This window comes from Suncus etruscus, chromosome 17, assembly GCF_024139225.1.
Source record: "Suncus etruscus isolate mSunEtr1 chromosome 17, mSunEtr1.pri.cur, whole genome shotgun sequence".
Classification (NCBI taxonomy): Eukaryota; Metazoa; Chordata; class Mammalia; order Eulipotyphla; family Soricidae; genus Suncus; species Suncus etruscus.
In genome coordinates this window covers 76,121,875-76,140,674 of record NC_064864.1, presented here as the reverse complement: position 1 = coordinate 76,140,674, position 18,800 = coordinate 76,121,875, and the positions used below count along the sequence as shown (strand labels likewise).

Genomic DNA, 18,800 nt, shown 5'->3' with positions numbered 1-18,800 from the left:
CTCCCTCTCTTCCTTCTGTCCTCTTTTTCTTCCTCCCTCCCTCCCTTCTTTCCTCCCTCCCTGCCTTTCTTTCTTTTCCTTCCTCCGTTCCTTTCTTCCTTTTCCTTCCTCCCTTCCTTCCTTCCTTCCTTCCTTTCCTTCCTTCTTTCCTTCCTTTCCTTCCTTTCCTTCCTTCCTTCCTTCCTTCCTTCCTTCCTTCCTTCCTTCCTTCCTTCCTTCCTTCCTTCCTTCCTTCCTTCCTTCCTTCCTTCCTTCCTTCCTTCCTTCCTTCCTTCCTTCCTTCCTTCCTTCCTTTCTTGTTGAGGTCGAGCTCAACTCCATTTACCTGCACTCTCCAGCACTTCCTAAGGGATAGATGTCTTTATCCCAGTGTTATCTCCTGATTCTATTTTGTTGTAACTTAAATATATTTCCTTGATTTTGGTTTACTCTATCTTGTAAGAGAATTGATTTTGTAAACAGTCACGGTCTTGTGCTGGGAGATACTGTGGTGTTTAGGGCATGTGTTTCTAGCATGTGTCCAAACCAGGCTTGTCCCTCAACACCATGTAGTCCATGGGGGATGTCAGCTGCAGCTGTGAAGACCCTGAGATACCTCCAGAAAATCAGAGACACCTACAACCACAGGACAATCAATATTATATTGACCAGTGCTACGTGGGCCAACATCACATGAAACAAAACCATATGGATGACTACCACGTGGACCAATGTCATATCAACAATGCTACATGGACCAACACCACATTGACCAATGCAAGATAGAGCAACACTACATGGATCAACACCACATGGACCAACACCACAGCAACAAAAATCACATAAACCAATATCACATTGACCAGCACCACATCGACCAATACCACATCTTCCAACACCACATGAACCAATGCCACATGGGCCTATGCCACATGGACCAACACCACATTGTCACACTCTTCCTTTGACCTCAGGCCTAATTGGCAGAGAATGACCCTTAATACCTTGAGGACAGTTTTGGAACTGTCCCTTAGCAATCTTCCTACAGAAAAGGTCAGAGTCTTTGTAGGAAATATTTGCCCTTAATGTTTGCCCAGGCATCTTATTTTAATCAAATAAAAAATCTCACTAGATGGGGCCAGAGAGATAGCACAGCAGTGGCGCTTTTGCCTTGCATGCGGCCAACCCAAGAGGGACCCGGTTCAATTCCCAGCATCCCATATGGTCCCCCAAGTTGCCAGGAGTGATTTTTCCCTTTTTTGTATATGTTTTATTCCAGGGGGGCACACCTAGTGATGCTCAGGGGTTACTCCTGGCTCTGGGCTCAGAAATCACTCCTGGCTCGGGGGGACCATATGGAACACTGGGGATTAAACACAGGTCCATCCTGGCTCAACCATATGAAAGGCAAATGTCCTACTGCTGTGGTATCGTTCCCAGGGGGTGATTTCTGAGTGCATAGCCAAGGGTGGCCTCTGAGCACTGCTGAGTGTGGCCCAGAAACCAATCAGCCAATAATCAATTTTTTATTATTTAATAAATTTATTTAAACACTGTGTTTACAAACATGATTATAGTTGCATTTCAGTCATAAAAAGAATACCCCCTTCACAATCGCAACATTCCTATCACCAATGCTCCCATCTACCTCCACTTCCCACCTATATTCGAGACAGGCTTTCTACTTCCCTCACATATTAACATTTTTATGATAGTCCTCAGTGTACTTATTTCTCTAACTTCACTCACCATTCTTTGTGGTGAGCTTCATATGGTGAGCCAGTCATTCCAGCCCTCCTGGCTTTCATCTCTGGGAATAATTTCAATAATGTCTTTTATTTTTCTTTAAACCCATAGAGGAGTGAGACTATTCTGTCTCTCTCACTCTGGCTTATTTCATTCAGCATAATAGATTCCATGTACACACAAGTCGAAACAGACATAAACAGATAAGGCTATATTAAGCTAAGAAGCTTCTGAATTTCAAAAGAAATAATGGCTAGGTTACAAAACCACCCACAGAATGGGAGAAGCTATTCAACCAATACCCATTAGATAAGGGGCCAATATCTAAGATATAAAAGGTACTGACAGTACTTAACAAGAAAAAATTATCTAACCCTGTCAAAAAATGGGAAGACGAAACGAACAGACAATTTCTCAAAGAAGAAATACAAATGGCCAAAAGGCACATAGAAATGCTCCACAAAACTAATCATCAGGGAGATGCAAAACAAAACAATGATGAGGTACCATCTCACACCACAGATACTGGCACACATCAGGTGGCCTGCTGTGGGTTCCAGGTGGACTCTATTAGGGGTCTCCAGGCTTCCCCCTCCCTACTCTAGGGAGGAGGAGCAGAGGGAGGGGCCGGGCAGATAGCTGGCTTCCAGTGCTTTGATCCTGGAGTCCCGCTCTTCCCAGATATGGGATTAGGGGTCACTCCAGATTGCAGGCATTTTCCCTAGCTTAGGGGGTGTTGGGAGGCTTGGCAGGCCTCCAGCCATTTCCCTATTTCCCCCTGGACTCTAGGCCCAGCCAGAGTGCCACCTAAGGTGGCTTGCTGTGAGTTCCAGGTGGACTTTATTAGGGGTCTCCAGGCTTCCCCCTCCCTACTCTAGGGAGGAGGAGCAGAGGGAGGGGCCAGGCAGATAGCTGGCTTCCGGTGCTTTGATCCTGGATGCTGGCTTTTCCCAGGTATGGGGTTAGGGGACACCCCAGACTGCAGGCATTTTCCCTAACTTGGGGGGTGCTGGGAGACTTGGCAGACCTCCAACCATTCCCCTATTTCCTCCCCTACTCCAGGTCTTTCCTGGTTGCTGGCCCAGGTGGACTCAATCATGGTCCTCAGGCTTTCCCCCTTTCTCTTCCGACACTAAGTGGGGGGCACATGGGGTGGATGGCAGGCCAATGCAGCACTGGTGTATGTCGGGACATTACCTCATGACATTCACTGGTATTGTATTTTCTCTTGGTCTCCATTTTAAAAATACCATATATATTTAAAATAAAATGGTACAGATGGACTTTTAGTTTGGGAAGAGACCATTTCGGGTGGGGGTTCTATATATTTTCAAAATAAAAATGAGAGGATGGACTCTCAGGCTGGGAAGAGGCCAGTACTCTTTACCTACTTGTTTACTCTCAAAGGCCTCTTGGCCTCTTCCTTCTTTTATTGTGTAACTGTGGTTGCTACCATACTAGGTTTCTGATTAGTTCGTATAAACGGTGACAATTGAGTCCACTTTCTTAAGCTAGATTGTTTATCTTCCCCACTCTTTATCTTTTCTCCTCTTTGTGAACTGTTCAATAAGGTATTTTGGTGAAAGAGTCCCTCTCCATTTTTCCTTCCCTTTGTTATTTGTAAAATAAGGAAGTTTGTAGAAGTGTCCCTTCATTTAATGTTTAAAAAGAACCAAGTCAATTGGATTGTTGGACTTGTTCTAACATCCCCATTGGCACCAATCTTGCCATGTGATACTGTTCTTCCTTTGCATAGGCACATTAAAATGTGAAATTCTATACAAACATGTACTTATAGAGATGGGAACACACAAATTTTCTTAAACAGTGACAATTGTTTCCCCTGTCTTAAGTTAGATTGCTTATTTTCTCCACTTTTTATCTTTTTTTCTCTTTGTGAACTGTTCAATAAGGAATGTTGGTGAAAGAGTCCCCCAGTTTAATACTTACGTTTGAATCAGGTCACAGGGATTGTTGGACTTATTCCTCCGACCCCCTTATGCACTGACAATGCCAGGTGGCATTATTTTTTGTTTGCATGGGCACATTAAAATGGAAAAACACTATACATACAAATAAGTTCTTATCTAATAGAGATAGGAACACACAAATCTAGTGGTGCAATGGAACCTTACACCCTGAACATTGACATGATGACCTGGCACAGGCTTCAGAGGTTTGGGCATTTTCTAGTCACCTCTGAACCAGGGAAGCCATCTATGAAACATCCAAAGTTGTCTATAGCATCACCTGGAAGCGATTCTCTACCAGGGAAGACCCTACTGCTGCTCTGACATCTATTTACTCAAAAGAGTCTTCCCTTAATACTGAGAAGATTTAAACAACAACAACCTGCGTACTGGACAGGGCTTTATGCATTGCCCTTTAATTGTGAGTTGAAATTAGACGCTGCTCCCCACAATCCTAGCTTCAATGTAGGATATACAGATTTCAGGACCTTCAATACAGAAACAGGATACCAATAACAGAGACTGTGACAAATATAACTGTATGCGCACTACAGACAATGACCAGGATTGGGCAAACTGGTTTGCCTGGAGCCTAGAAATGGTCTTATGTCAGGAAACTTCAGGGGTAAGGTCTCCTTGTACTTAGGCCAAAAGTTTTTCCTTTCCATGACCCCCATACTTTGGTGGGCCCATGCAAACGATAATTGCCACTCTAACATTGTTTATACAGTGCTCCTTAGACTCTAAACATTTAAGAAACCACTAGTAAAAATATCTGGCACTGCAAAAAAAAAAAAAAAAAGGTTTACATTAGTGTTAACATATATGCTTTTAGTTAAACTAGCATTCTGGGGGATAAAGGAGGAAGAAAGGGATATATGCTTGGGAACAGGGATGAAGGGAGGACAACAATGGGGTTGATAGATATTCCCGTGATTCAATGTTAATATGTACTTAAAATACTACTGTGAAATATATGTAAGTCATTATGATCAAAAAATTGTGTTTTATTTAGAAATGTTCTTTGACTTACATGTATTATTATATTATATTAATTATATGTTATGTTACTATATCATGTTATGTCAATTTACCTCAATATGTTAATCAATTTTGTCTCTTGAATAAATTCTTACAATAAAAAAATTAAAAAAAAAAAGAAATTCTCGGGACCGAAGAGATAGCATAGAGGTAGGGCATTTGCCTTGCATTCAGAAGAATGGTGGTTCGAATCCTGGCATCCCATATGGTTTCCTGAGCCTGCCAGGAGTGATTTCTGAGCATAGAGCCAGATGTAACCCCTGAGTGCTGCTGGGTGTGACCCAACCCCCCATAAAAAGAAATTCTCACTAGAGTTTCTACACAGGAATGTGAGCTCCCTATTTGTTCTTGCTTTGTTAGGGGCCACACCTGGTGGTACTCAGGGGTTCCTCCTGGCTCTGCACTCAGAAATTACTCCTGGCAGGCTCAGGGGACCCATAGAATGATGGAGATCAAACCCAGGTGTACTGTATGGGCAGATATAGGTTAAAGCTATGAGTAGATTGGGGCAGATAAGTGGACTAGCTCTCTTCTCCATTATACCTACCAGTGAATCACAAACAACAAAAAATAGCTACTGGTTGCTGACTTCCTGGAGAGTCTGAAAATCCTTGTGTGAAGAGTGAATTAGTCATTCATCCTTTGATTTATGTAGCTGATTTACACCTTGAACACAAGGGTCAGAGAAAGAAAACAGATTCCCCATGTCAGCAAGACTGAAGTCTGAGGTAGAGCACATCAATCAAATTTTCATAAAACATAATTATGAACTCCAAGGGCTAGTAATTACAATCAGAAATGAAAATGTAAAAAGCAATATCATTTTATAGCATCAAAAGCATAAAATATTTTGAGGTGAAGTATTGGGATATATCTAGGGCTCTAAAATGAAAACTGAACATTGCTTCAAGAATCAAAGGAAACCCTAGTCAAGGAAAAGGTCAGCAGTATAAATGTGAATTCAGAGGTAAACATGGAGTTAAGTAAATTTTCTCTCATTGAGGCCACCAGTTGAATGCAGTTCTAATCAACAGGTTTTGTAAAAATGGGCAAATTGATTTTGAAATTTATTTTTTAAATGTAAAGCATATAGAAAAAGCAAAGAAAAATAACTTTGGAAGAGAAGAAAATAGTCTAATGTAATCTGACTTATCAGTCTTTTATAAGTAGGTAACTATCAATTGAATGAACCAGTCATGTAAAAGTAGATCATGAGCAGAATAAACAGCCCAGAAATAGATAAAAATATAAATGAACATCTGATTTTTGGAAAATTTGAAAAAGCAAATTAGAGGCAAAAGATAGTGTTTGCACCAATGATGTTGGATATTCAAATGCAGAAAATCAGCTTCAGTCTTTTATTCCATAAATATACTGTGAGCTCAACTGGATTGAAATCTAAATGTGAAAGTAGGAAACTTCTAAAAGAAAACAAATGAAGTCACATTTGCATTCTTGATTTAGGCAAGTATTTTCTTATATTTTACACTAAAAGAAAGATCCATAAATACACAGGGTGATGAATATGGTTTCAGAAACACAAAAAACTTTTGTTTTATGTATAGCTACTCTTTGTAGAGTGAAAATTGAGTTGGGAAAACTGTAGGAAGACCTTATAAGGAAGACCTTATAAAAAGAGACTGGAGAGAGACAATAGGGACAAGGGCCAGGAAAACAAGTCCATGGAAGGAAGCTTGTCACAAAGAGTGGTAAGTTACGTAGGGCAGAGAATGATAGTTGGAATAATTGTTCTGGATAAGAGCTGGTGCTGAAAGGAGAAAAAGTGATAGGCATGATACCCCTTCAGTAGCAATAGTGCAAAGCACAGTGAAAGGGTGAAAAGGAGAGAGAAGTAAAATGTCTGTCCAAGAGAAAGGAGAGAGATGGTAGAAAGGAAACTGGGACATTGGTGGTGGGAAATGTGTGTTGGTGAAGGGTGTTGGACATTGTTTAACTGAAACTCAATCATAAACAACCTTGTAACCACTGTGTTTAAATAGAGTAATTATTAAAAAGGAGGGATGGGTGGAAAGATAAGACAGGGGTTAAGGCATGAGCCTCGCATGCAACTGACCTCAGTTTAATCTTCAGCACCACATGATCTCCCAAGTCCCTCTAGGTATGACTGGAGACCCAGAGCATCACCAGGATGATTAGATCATCATTGGTATCTCCGGCCTTTGCAAAACCACATTCTCTGACCATTAGTTACACAGAACCTCTAGCCCAGAGGGCAGACAATGTCTGGAAGGTGCCTCTGGGCTTGCTGACTACCACTTGGGAGTTCTCAAGGAAAAAAATGGAAAGATATCATAAGATTCAATCCTAAGAAAAGAGCTCAGTTTAAAAACCAGGCACTCAGTGGGCACAGCTCATCAGAGAGTAGTTCTGGAGATAAATTTTTTTAGAAACCATCACTCAAATTGCCATTGCAACAGAGGGTTTTGTGTGTAAGTGCAGGGCGAGCACCAAAGCTTAGAAACCAAGGGAGGAAAACACAGTAGAGGAGATGTGACCTCTGACCTATCATCTGATACTAGGGTTGATGTAGGGCACAGGTTGAGTGGCCTCCATTTCAGCCACACAATGAACAGTTTCTCTACCCCCCCCCCACCTTTAAACAGCACTGAGAACTTCAGAAACAGAACTAGGAGCTTGTGGAAAGAAGAACCAGGAGGCTGTGGGGTGCAGGGCTTGCCTATGAAAGGCAAACAGACAGCCTCTTGGAGCATGGCTTAGTATCTGCATGGAGAAGCCAGACTGAAGATCTTCAAATTGTTCAGGATTATAGTCACAGCTGGCAGGAGGAACACTTGGGACATAAGTAGCGAGAAATGTGCATTGGTCTTGTATGACTGAAACTCAACCAGGAATAAGTTTGTAGCTATAAAAAAAAACATTTGTATTATGAATAACCTTGTAACCATGATGTTTACACGTGCTAAAGATGATGGCTTTAAAAGCATCTTTACAACCCAGAGTGCAGAGCAAGGAAAAGACCTCACACATTCAAAACAACAATGCCAAGATATTTCCAGCAACTCTCCCCAGGTTCCAGGGAAAGGACACATTTCCTTAAGCCTCATGTTCAAAATCTTAAGCAGTGACACTAAGAGGAAGGGCAAGATCCCTCATGAATGAGGAGAAAAGGTGCTTTTGATCCATTGAGTCCAGAGCCACTCAAGATTTTAGAACCAAGACTGCTGCTGCTCACTGTACAAAGACCTACCAAAGGTTCTGAAGCAATTCCCAGAATAAAGTCAGAGGAATCTCTTTTAGATCATAATGGATAGAGAAAGAAAAACTTGTTAAGAAATAATCAGACACAAAATCTCCTGGGCAGAGTTAGGACAACCAAGCAAAGTGTGTCATATTTGTCACAAAAGGCAAGGAGAAAGGGGAGGAGGTAGGAGAGAGTCTTTTTGGGAGTTTCATTCTAAATAACTGACCATAAAAGCAAAAGCATGGGAAGTCCAGGGGCATGCAAGCTGGAGGCCTCCTTGTCTCATTGTTGCCCTGACAGGAAATTTTGTTGGAACCCAACTGTGTCCTGAAAACCCGCCAGTGGTCTCTGTGCAGGTATGAGAGGAGAGTTGAATAGCTATAACAAAGCCAATTGCTGGCAGAGCTTTACACACTCTGACCCTTCCTAGAAGGGGGTTGCTAATCCTTTGGTCTGGGTCTCTAATTATTAATGTAGTGTTATCTCTACAGCAAGGCAAGTTCCTTCCAGGGTGATGCTTTCAGTTCCAGGAGTCACTTCTGTGTGTTTTTGCCATTGTAGTCAAGACCCAAACACACCTCTGAGATTATGAGGGAGCATGTTACCTTCCTTATCTGCTATGCAGTCCTGCTTTCATGCAAAACTCTTGTCACAGATGATCAACTCAGGGCCTTAAGTCTGTGGGGCCTGTACTCTACTGCCGAGCCACATTTTCAGTTAGATGAAAACCCCTAACCCATTTTGAGTTTATTTTTGCTGGCAGTGTTGATAGTTCTGCTTTCATTCTTTGCCAGGGTACTGTCCCCTTTTCTCAAATCTTTATTGAGAAGAAGCTCTCTGCTCTGTTTTTGACTCTGAGTTTCGTAGTCATTGATAAATTGTCCATATAAATGGGGGCTTATTTTTGACTCTCAATCCTGTTCCATTGATTTGGGTATCTGTTTCCAAGCCAACATCATGCTGTTTTGATTAGGATCATTTTGTAGTATAACTTGAGAAGTAAGAGCATGATAACTTCATTTTTTCCCTTTAAACTTTACTTTTGTTGCCATGTGAGGTATTTTTTTTTGGTTGGTTAGTTTTTTTTGTTTGTTTGTTTATATTTTTGTTTTATTTTTGGGCCACATCCATTGACCCTCAGGGGTTACTCCTGGCTATGTGCTCAGAAATCACTCCTAGCTTTAGGGGGGACCATATGGGGTGCCGGGGGATCGAACCACCGTCCATTCTAGACTAGCTCTTGCAAGGCAGATGCCTTACCTCTAGTGCCACTGCTCCGGCCCCTGTCTTTTTAAGTTTCAAGTACAATTAATGAATTTTTAGGATTCTATTTCTGTGATAAACAGCATTAGGATTTTGATAGAGATTTTAATGTGTCTGTATATTGCTCTCGGTAATATAACCATTTTACAGAAGCTAATTATCTAATTGGTGAGCATGAAATATCTTTTCATTTCTTTGTGTATCCTCTTTATTTCTATTAAGTTTTATATTTTTCAGCAGGCAGGTTAAAGACTCCCAAAGGTCTGGCTTCTAAATTGTATTTAGGAGAGATCAGAAATGAATGACTTTCCCTGGAGGGTTCTGGAAGGATCTGTGAGAAAGAGGTCTAAGTCTTGAAGAGTGAAGAAAGGTCGACAAGGTTAAAAAGAATGAGCGGGGCTTGGGGAATTTGGGAAGAATCTTCTCATGGAGTTTTCTCATTGGCATTAAATGCATTTCAGGACACAAGACAGAGCTACATGGATTTATCTCTCTTTGATTGTAGTAACCACATAGACATTTTCCCTGAAAGAAAGAAGTAACAGTGTCTGGCAGAAATATGCATTGTATGATAGCTGTAGTATATAATATTTTAAGCATCATGTATTTTATTAAAATTTATATTGATTTATTTTTATTAATTTAAACATTGTAGTTACAAGGTTGTTCATAATACAATTTTTGTATTTGTTCATAATACAATTATGAATGTATAAATTGTATTTTTTGTTCTACAGATACAAAGTTATTCATGATTGAGTTTCAGCCATACATCATATAAAACCTTAACCAGTGCACATTTCCAGCCACCAATGTCCTCAGTTTCCCTCTCACTCTCCCCAGATACCTGACTCTGAGGCAGACATTCTCTCTCTCTCTCTCTCTCTCTCTCTCTCTCTCTCTCTCTCTCTCTCTCTCTCTCTCTCTCTCTCTCTCTCCAGTCTATGGTAGGACACTACCTGCAAAGAGCAGGGAGTGCAATGAGGGCAGAAAAGGGATCACTATGACAATGATAGTTGTAAATGATCACTCTGGACAAAAACTGGATGCTGAGGAAGATAAAGTAATATGCAGGATACTCTTCAGGAACAATATTACAAACCACAGTGTTTTTAAGGGGGAATAAAAAGAAAAACTGTGTGTGTGTGTGTGTGTGTGTGTGTGTGAGAGAGAGAGAGAGAGAGAGAGAGGGAGAGAGAGAGAGAGGGAAGGAGGGAGGGAGGGAAAGAGATATATAAAAACATTATGCATTTTTAGGAGTAAGCATCACAAATTTTCTGGTAATGGAAATGGTAATGACATTTCCCATTCCTAGATCTGTATCAATATTCATTAAGACACATATAACTTTATATTTAAAGTGCCTGTCTTTTCTCTGCAAAAAATAAAATATGTCTCCTGAAGTTTGGATCTGATTGTAGGCACTGGATTCTGCAGGAGGTTATTCCAGTGACCACGGTTCCATACAGGTACAACTAGATGGTTAATGCAATTATCACTGGTAGATCTTTTGTCTCCAGCTATTATTAACAAAAATATAATATTCTCTAACCCCCTTGCTTAGCAATTATGTTATTTAAGAAATTATTTGAGGGGTTAAAGTGATAGCACAGCGGTAGGGCATTTTCCTTGCATGCTGCCAACCCAAGTTTGCTCTCCAGCATCCTGTGTGGTGCCCCAAGCCTGCCAGGAGTGATGTATGAGCACAGAGCCAGGAGTAAACTCTCGAGCACCGCTGGGTGTGGCCCAAAAACAAAAAAAAAATCATTTGAATTTTAATGTAGGGAATAATTTAGGGATTTTAACTGAGATATCTTTGGAGTTATAAACATTTTGTGTTCCAAATATTATCATATTAAAGAATGTTATAAAATAGGTATAAAATTGTTATAGTATTTTCTTTGTAATATGTACATAAGTGTATATCATGCATACCCATGCATAGTCTCTATCTTCAATTTTCTTTTCTTTTTTTCTTTTTTAAATTTAAATTATTTTTTATTTTGAGATCAAAGATGCAAAGAAAGAGGACAAGATAAACTTACAGTGGGAAGACAATCACCATTAACAAAATTTTCAGAGGAAATCCCCTCACTGACGCCATAATTTTGAACTTCCAGTCAAAGAGCATTATGAAAAATAAAACAAAACCAATGCACAATTACTTTGTTCCTCGAGTCCCCAGATTGTAGTACATTATGACATTTCTTAGCAGTACACAAAACAATCTAAAGCCACAAAATGTATTTAACTTCTTTTACATTGAAGGCATAGTATTTTTTTAACTTTTATTTTGATCATATTGGCTTACATATCTTTCACAGTAGTATTTTAGGTACATATTAACATTGAATCAGGGGAATACTTATCACTAAATTTGTCCTCCCGGCATCCCCGTTCCCTTCCTGCAACCCATATCCCCCACTGGCTGCTAGAGTAGGTGGTCCCCTCTTTATCTAGCTTACTATTAGTGATCATATATCTGTTTGGTCCCAGTACCCTCCCTTGTATCCCCGTTTATTTGAGGAGCAGAGCTGGATAATTCGAGTTATGTGGTTTTGTTTGAAGGAAAGAAAAGCAATGGAATGGGGTAAAAAAATAAAAAAAAGAATAAAGAAAAATAAAAAATAAAATCAAATAAGCTGAAAATCGGCAGAGTCCTTCTAGAGGCTTTCAACCTCAGTTTGAGAGAGGACATGAAAAAGGTAATTGAAACACCACCACACAATACAGAAAGAAATATCAAATTAAATATCCAGTGAGCACTACAGCAATAAAGACAAGCACCACACAATAGTCTTGGTTCTGAAATCAAAACATAAGGCATAGTATTTTTTTATACTGTGAAAAATACATTTTAATTCCAAAATTGGAATATTAGCACTTCAGTATTTACAAATGTATTCAGTCAATTTTACTATCTTTGTGAACAGAGTAATAATTATATACAGTTATATGGATAATTGCTTCTTTCCAATACACATAGCAACCAAGCAGGAAAAAACAGTTAAATCCTCTACATTAGATAAAAATCATTATGATTAAACTAGATTCCAACAAATTCCTGGACTTGAAAATAATGGTTAAGTTAAAAGAGGAGACAGGAGTACCCACATACTTCCCCATTCACACTTGTTTGTTTTGTTTTGGGACCACATCTGGCAGTGCTCAGGGCTGACTCCTGAATCTGTGCTCAGGAATCACTCCTGATGAGGGTAGGAGGAACATATTTGGTGCCAATGATTCAATTCTGTTTGGCCGGATGTAAGGCAAGTGCCCCGCCCACAGTATTATTGTTTAGGCCCTTTATACTTGTTTAAAAAAAAAAGCTGACAGTGTGTCATGGCATTTTCTCTCTCTCTCTCTCTCTCTCTCTCTCTCTCTCTCTCTCTCTCTCTCTCTCTCTCTCTCTCTCTCTCTCTCTCTCTCTCTCTCTCTCTCTCTTTTTGTGGTTTTTGGGTCACACCCGGCAGTGCTCAGGGGTTTTTCCTGGCTCCCTGCTCAGAAATTGCTCCTGGCAATGGGACTCCGGGATTTGAACCGATGACCTTCTGCATGAAAGGTAAATGCCTTACCTCCATGCGATCTCTCCATCTCTCCGGCCTCTGTCATGGCATTTTCTAGGTGAGAAAACAAAGCTGTATAAATGTGACAGTCTGTTAAAGCTATAATTTACTGAATCAAACACTTGACCAGAAATTCAAGTCTAAATTATTTTTATAGAAAAATACAATGTTTATGAGATTCTAGAAATACAATTATGGTACAAATAGACACTACCTGTTCCTGCTGATATTATTGAAATTACAGATTTGCCTATACGCATATAGAATATTTAAGTTCAAAGTATAATGAACTGTTAGCACAGCAGGTAGGGCATTTGCCCGATCCAAGTTTGCTCCCTGTATTCTATATGGTCCCCTGAATTACCAGGAGTAATTCCTGAGTGCAGAGCCAGAAGCCCTGAGCATCACTAGACATGGCCCAAAAGCAAAACAAATAAAAAGCAGTACATCGTGTTCTTTTCGATCTCTATTAATTTGCTAAGTGACTATTAATAAACACTTATGATTACTGGGTAGGAAATAAAAACCCTTTCCCGTTATTTTTCCATCTAAGAATCTCACTTAAGACACATATAGTATAGCTTATCATACAATACAACTGGATTTTTAGTTCTCTTTTTTTCAAATTATAAATGGTTGGTAACAGTTTCCTTAATAGTTATGGCAGGTGTAGGTCCCACATGAGTCCATATATTACCCTTTTCTGATGTGGTGGGAACTGTGGGAAATGGTGACGAGCGTGACTTGAAATACTCAGAAGGCGCATGACAAACAAATTCCAAGTATTTCATCTTCCTTGGAAGATCCTCCTCTGGCCCTATAATGTAGGATACAGGATCAAATTGGCCCCGGGGGCTAGACAGAGTGGGAATGAGCCACGTCAGTGCTGCACTCTTCTCACAATACTGGTCTTGGATAAAACCTCTGATCTGAGCACAGTAGGGTTTTCTGTCTTGTTCATTAATCACAGAAACAACATCTCCAATTGGGTAGTAAACTCCCTTGTAAAAGATGGATTCAGCAGTGATTATGGTAGAAACTGATTCAGGAGCTTTGATGGGGTTTTTTAACTTAAAAATATGTCTTCTCTCTTTTCCTTTAGTGGAGACTTTCTTTTCGGCAGCGGGAGCTGATTTGTATTTAGTATTTCTGAGACGAGCAGACCGCCTGTGAATCTCCTGCTTGCTCTGCTTGCCGCCCTGGCCCGTTGCTCTGCGGGGCGGACCTCCAGCCGGTGCAGTGGTGGCAGAGGATCTCGCCTTGCCGGATCTTCCTCCACATGGACGACAACGAGGTCTTGTACACGCTGCACGTGGGCTTCAGGCTCAGCGACATGGTGGCCGGCTCAGGCGGTCCCTGAGGGCGCAGTGACACCAGAACAGTGCCCGCTGCCGCTCCCAGCAACGGAGAGGCCACCGGCATAGTATTTTTTTGACAGTTACATGCATATGCATGTTAGTTTAAGTTAATCTCAATAGTTTAAGTCAGGGGTCTCAAACTCAATTTACCTGGGGCCTGCAGGAGACAAAGTCGGGGTGAGGCAGGGCCACTAAGGGATTTCACACACACAAAAAGTCCTCAAACATCATTAGTAACAGTTTTAATTATTTCTTCTGAACATGAATAGAACATTGAGTGAAGATCATGAACAGTTCTTCTGAACATGGCATCTTTTGCCTATTCCTTGCTGCCAGAGACTTGACAGCGCTTCTTCTCACAGATCTGAACCACATGTGGCTTTAGAGAGGAAGCAGTTGAGACCCTCAGTATGGCTTGAAGATGATCATCATTAAGTCTAGACCTGTACTCTGACTTATTGAAGTTCAATGTGGAGAATAACTTTTCACACAAATATGTGCTCCAAAAAGGCACATGGTGCGCTTGAACATTTGGGAAAGCTCAGGGAAGTTGGGGGTCAATTCTCTCAAAAATTGCCCATGCATGTCTGCTTTTCCACTAATCTCCCTGAACTTGGCTTTGAGATCAGAGTCGCATTGCAGATCAATGAGCTCCATTTGAAGCACAGGAGGGGCATCTTGCACATCAAAGGAAAAGGGGTCCACAAAAATTTGGACAGTGGCTCTGTGCTTTTTGAAGTGTGCAAATCTGTGATCAAATTCCTTCTCTAACTTAAAAATAGCATCAACATATTTCTCACCACTGAATTGTATGCCTGCATCCACAAGTTTCTTGCATGCTGAGAAATGGCAAAGGTTTGTCTGAGAGATCTGGGATTTCCATAACACAAGTTTTGTGAAGAATGCTCTCACATTGTCATAGGCAGCACTGATAAGCTGCCCCAGGCCTTGTAACATCTTCTTTAGTACATTCAGCTTATGTGTGATGTCAACAAGAAAAGCTAAGTCCATGAGCCATTTGTGATCACTCAACTCAGAAACAGCATTCTCATCCTTCTCCATGAAGGCTTTCACTTCTCTCAACTCAAAAATCTTTTCAGGACATTTCCCCTGCTGAGCCAACGTACCTCGGTGAAATAGAGCATATCTTCATATTCTGACTCCATTTCCTCTAAAAAAAAAAAAGCATGGAACCTCCTGTGCTTTAAGCCCCTGGATCTGATTTGGTTGATGCATTTCACAACAACAGACATCACAATGTCACACGGCAGGCATTTACTGCAAAGGGCCTGCTGATGGATAATGCAGTGAAGAGCAATGGCCTTCTCTACATCCTCCTCTTCAAGTTTTTTTTGAACAAGTGCCACCACTGCATTTTCCCCCCTGTCATCGATGGCACTCCATTGGTTATTATTTTAACAAACCTCTTCCATGGCAAACCTCCATTCTCAATGGCATCACACAGATGCCGAAATATCTCATTAGTGGTGGTCTGGCCATGCATTTGGCATTATTGTGAGCAGCTCCTCTGTCAATTCAAAATTGCAATCAACACCACGCACATAAATTGTGAGCTGTGTAGTGTCTGTTATATCTGTGCCCTCGTCAAGAGCAACTGAATATGCATCAAAACATTAGGTTTTCTCATACAGTTGATGATAAATGTCACTTGACATGTCAGAAATGCGCTCTGCCACAGTGTTGGCAGAAAGGCCAATTTTGCTAAACTGACCTTTCTTTTCCGGACAGATAATACTTGCAGCCTGTAACATGCATTTTTTTTTTTTAACAAACTCTCCTTCTGTGAATGGTTTCCCTGCCTTAGCAATCATCTCACTAACCATGTAACTAGCTTCAACTGATGCAACATTCTCTTTGGTTGCTTTCTTAAAGAAATCTTTTTGCCTCATTAGAGATGCTTTATGACTGGCAACCCACTTGGCTCTCTCATTTCCTTGAAATTTTGCACATTCCTCAGTATGTTTAGTTGAATAATGGCGTCTCAATTTGTATTCCTTGTGCACTGCAACTTTCTCTGAGCAAATAAGACATGTGGGTATGCCCCTGTCCTCAACAACAAAATACTGAGTCTTCCACTTTTCCTGAAATTGTCTGTGCTCATCATCAATCTTTCTCTTCACTGCAGGCTTTGATAAAGTCATGATAAGGTATGACAAAATCTAATTCTGTAATAAACTTCTCTCCCTTAGGCCTCCGATAACGCAAGGGACAGTGGGCAGGAGCAGCAGAAATGACGTCTGTGCTAGGCGCAAAGTATTCGCTTACTGAATATTCACAATAAAAAATCGCATTAGTAAGAAAAAATCCCAAAAAATCGCATTAAACATTTGTATACCATGAACGGAACTGCTCGGGGTATGCGAATGTTTAATGCAATTTTTTCTTACTAATGTGATTTTTCTTTATAAATAAACTTTATTATTATTATTATTTTTTGGTTTTTCAGGCCACACCTTTTAGATGCTCAGGGGTACTCTGGCTAAGAGCTCAGAAATTTCCCCTGGTTTGGGGAACCATATGGGACGCCGGGGGATCGAACCTCGGTCATTCCTTGGCTAGCGCTTGCAAAGCAGACACCTTACCTCTAGCACCACCTCGCTGGCCCCACTAATGTGATTTTTATTGCGAATATTTGGTAAGTGAATAATCACGAATACTGCAATATTTGAAGGCTGGCTGCGGGTCACAAAATGTTGTACAGAGGGCCGCAAATGGCCCGCAGACCGGAGTTTGAGACCCCTGGTTTAAGTAGTTTTTTAAGGATTAGAGTCAAATGAACACAGCTAAAACAGTGTTAGAGTGGCAATTGTTTGCATAGACCCAGCAAAATGTGGGGGGCATGGAAAGCAAAAGCCTTGACCTAAATACAAGGAGACCTTACCCCTAAAGTTTTTTGGCATAAGATCAACTCTAGGCTCCAGGCATACTAGGTTGATCAACCCAAGTCATTGTCTGTAGTGCCAATACACTTTTCTTTTTCACACAGTCACTGTTGTTGGTGTCAGGTTTCTGTAGTTAAAGATCCTGGAATCTGTGTATATCCTACATCAAAGTCAGGATGTTGTAGAGTGTCCTCTAGCTTCACCTCTTAATTAGAGGGCAATGCAGAGAGCCCTGTCCTTAAAGCAGGCCATTGTTGTTAAGTCTTCTGGGAGTTAAGGGAAGTCTCTTTTGAGTAGGTCGATGTGAGAGCAGTGGTAGTGTCTTCCCTGGTAGAGTACTGCTCCCAGATGATGTTATAGGCAACCTTGGTTGTATGGTAGATGGCATCCCTGATTTAAGGGTGAATGAAGAATGCCCATTCTTCTGAGGCCTGAGCCAGGTCATTATGACAATGTTAAGGGTGTACTGTCCCATTGCATTACAAGATTTGTGTATTCCTATCTCTGTTAGATAAGAACTTGTTTGTATGTATAGTATTTTCCCATTTTAATGTGCCTATGCAAAAGAGGAACAATGCCATGTGGCGGTATTGGTGCATATGGGGGCTGCTAGGACAAGTCCAACACACTTCGTGACTTGGTTCAAACATAAACTTTAAAATGAGAGACTTCTATCAGATTTCCTTATTGAACAGATCAGAAAAGGAAGAACAGACAAATAGTGGGGAAAATAGTCACTGTATAAGAGAATATTTAGTAAGAGTTATAGCTGCTAAGGAAATACATATAAAATTTTCAAAAGACATGTACGTGTCCCTTTTATGTCTTTTGAAATAGTAGGGGTTGTTAAATTTGGCGTACCACTTTGGGCAGTGATTTGGTCTGTGCAGTACTGAAAGTGAAAAGGGTAAATGTGGGGTAATGATAGTTGGAGGTGAGGGAGTGAAGGACTAGAGATGAGCTTGTAGGGGTGTGAGAAAGAGCAATATACAAGATGGACATTCTGTATATTAAAAAAAAACTTGATCATAGGGATTACTGTTAATAAATACTAGCCCCCATGCTATTTTGAAAATGTAGACAAGTGAGGAAAAAAAGGTGCCTCAGCACAGTACAACAACCCAGCTAGGGCTGCTTGGCCTCCAAGCAACCCCAAGCTAGGGAGAAGGCCTTTGGCCTGAGGTCTCCCCAAACCCCAGGCCGGCAAGAGCTAGCCTCCAGAACAAGAAAAGCTCTATCTTCAATTTTCTTAGGACCTCATTTAGTATCAGTTTTTAGTTGTGATTTGTATGTTTCTCAAAATTGTGTTTCTCAGTGAACAAACTTGATCAAACATTGCTTATATGTAGTTCTTCTTGGTCACAAATTGAGGCCAAATGTGAAACATTAAAGGAGATGGCTGAACATGGCATAGAGAAAAGGACTGTTTTTTAAAAAGGAAAAATATCGGGGGGTGGGGAAAAAAAAGGAAAAATCTGCTAACTTTCGTGCTTTATTGTTCATATTATAATTGTAATAAAAATCTTGAATTATAGCACAACAGAAGGTTAAATGTTAATGAAGTGTGATACATTTTTATAGTTGATATTAAACATTTATAAACTACTTGATATATGCGCACTTTTCTGGAAACTGTAGTTTTTGTGCTATCTCTCTCTTTCACACATTCACTCACATACACTATTCATTCTTATAGCTTTGACCAGGGGAGGAAACTTTGTTTGGTTTTGGGTCACACCCAGAAGTGGTCA

The 18,800-nt window shown here is 40.5% G+C and overlaps 2 protein-coding genes across 2 annotated transcripts in view; both read right to left on the bottom strand.

The window, feature by feature from the left end:
• The window catches only part of AGPAT5 (1-acylglycerol-3-phosphate O-acyltransferase 5), a 660,206-nt gene that overhangs the window by 539,960 nt on the left and 101,446 nt on the right, over positions 1 to 18,800 (bottom strand). The gene's annotated exons all lie outside the window — the stretch shown is intronic.
• GATAD1 (GATA zinc finger domain containing 1) lies at positions 12,835 to 14,168 on the bottom strand. Its single transcript, XM_049790614.1, is given in 2 exon segments — positions 12,835 to 14,018; positions 14,020 to 14,168. Coding segments are annotated over 2 exon segments (708 nt in total). The 5' UTR covers positions 14,124 to 14,168; the 3' UTR covers positions 12,835 to 13,414.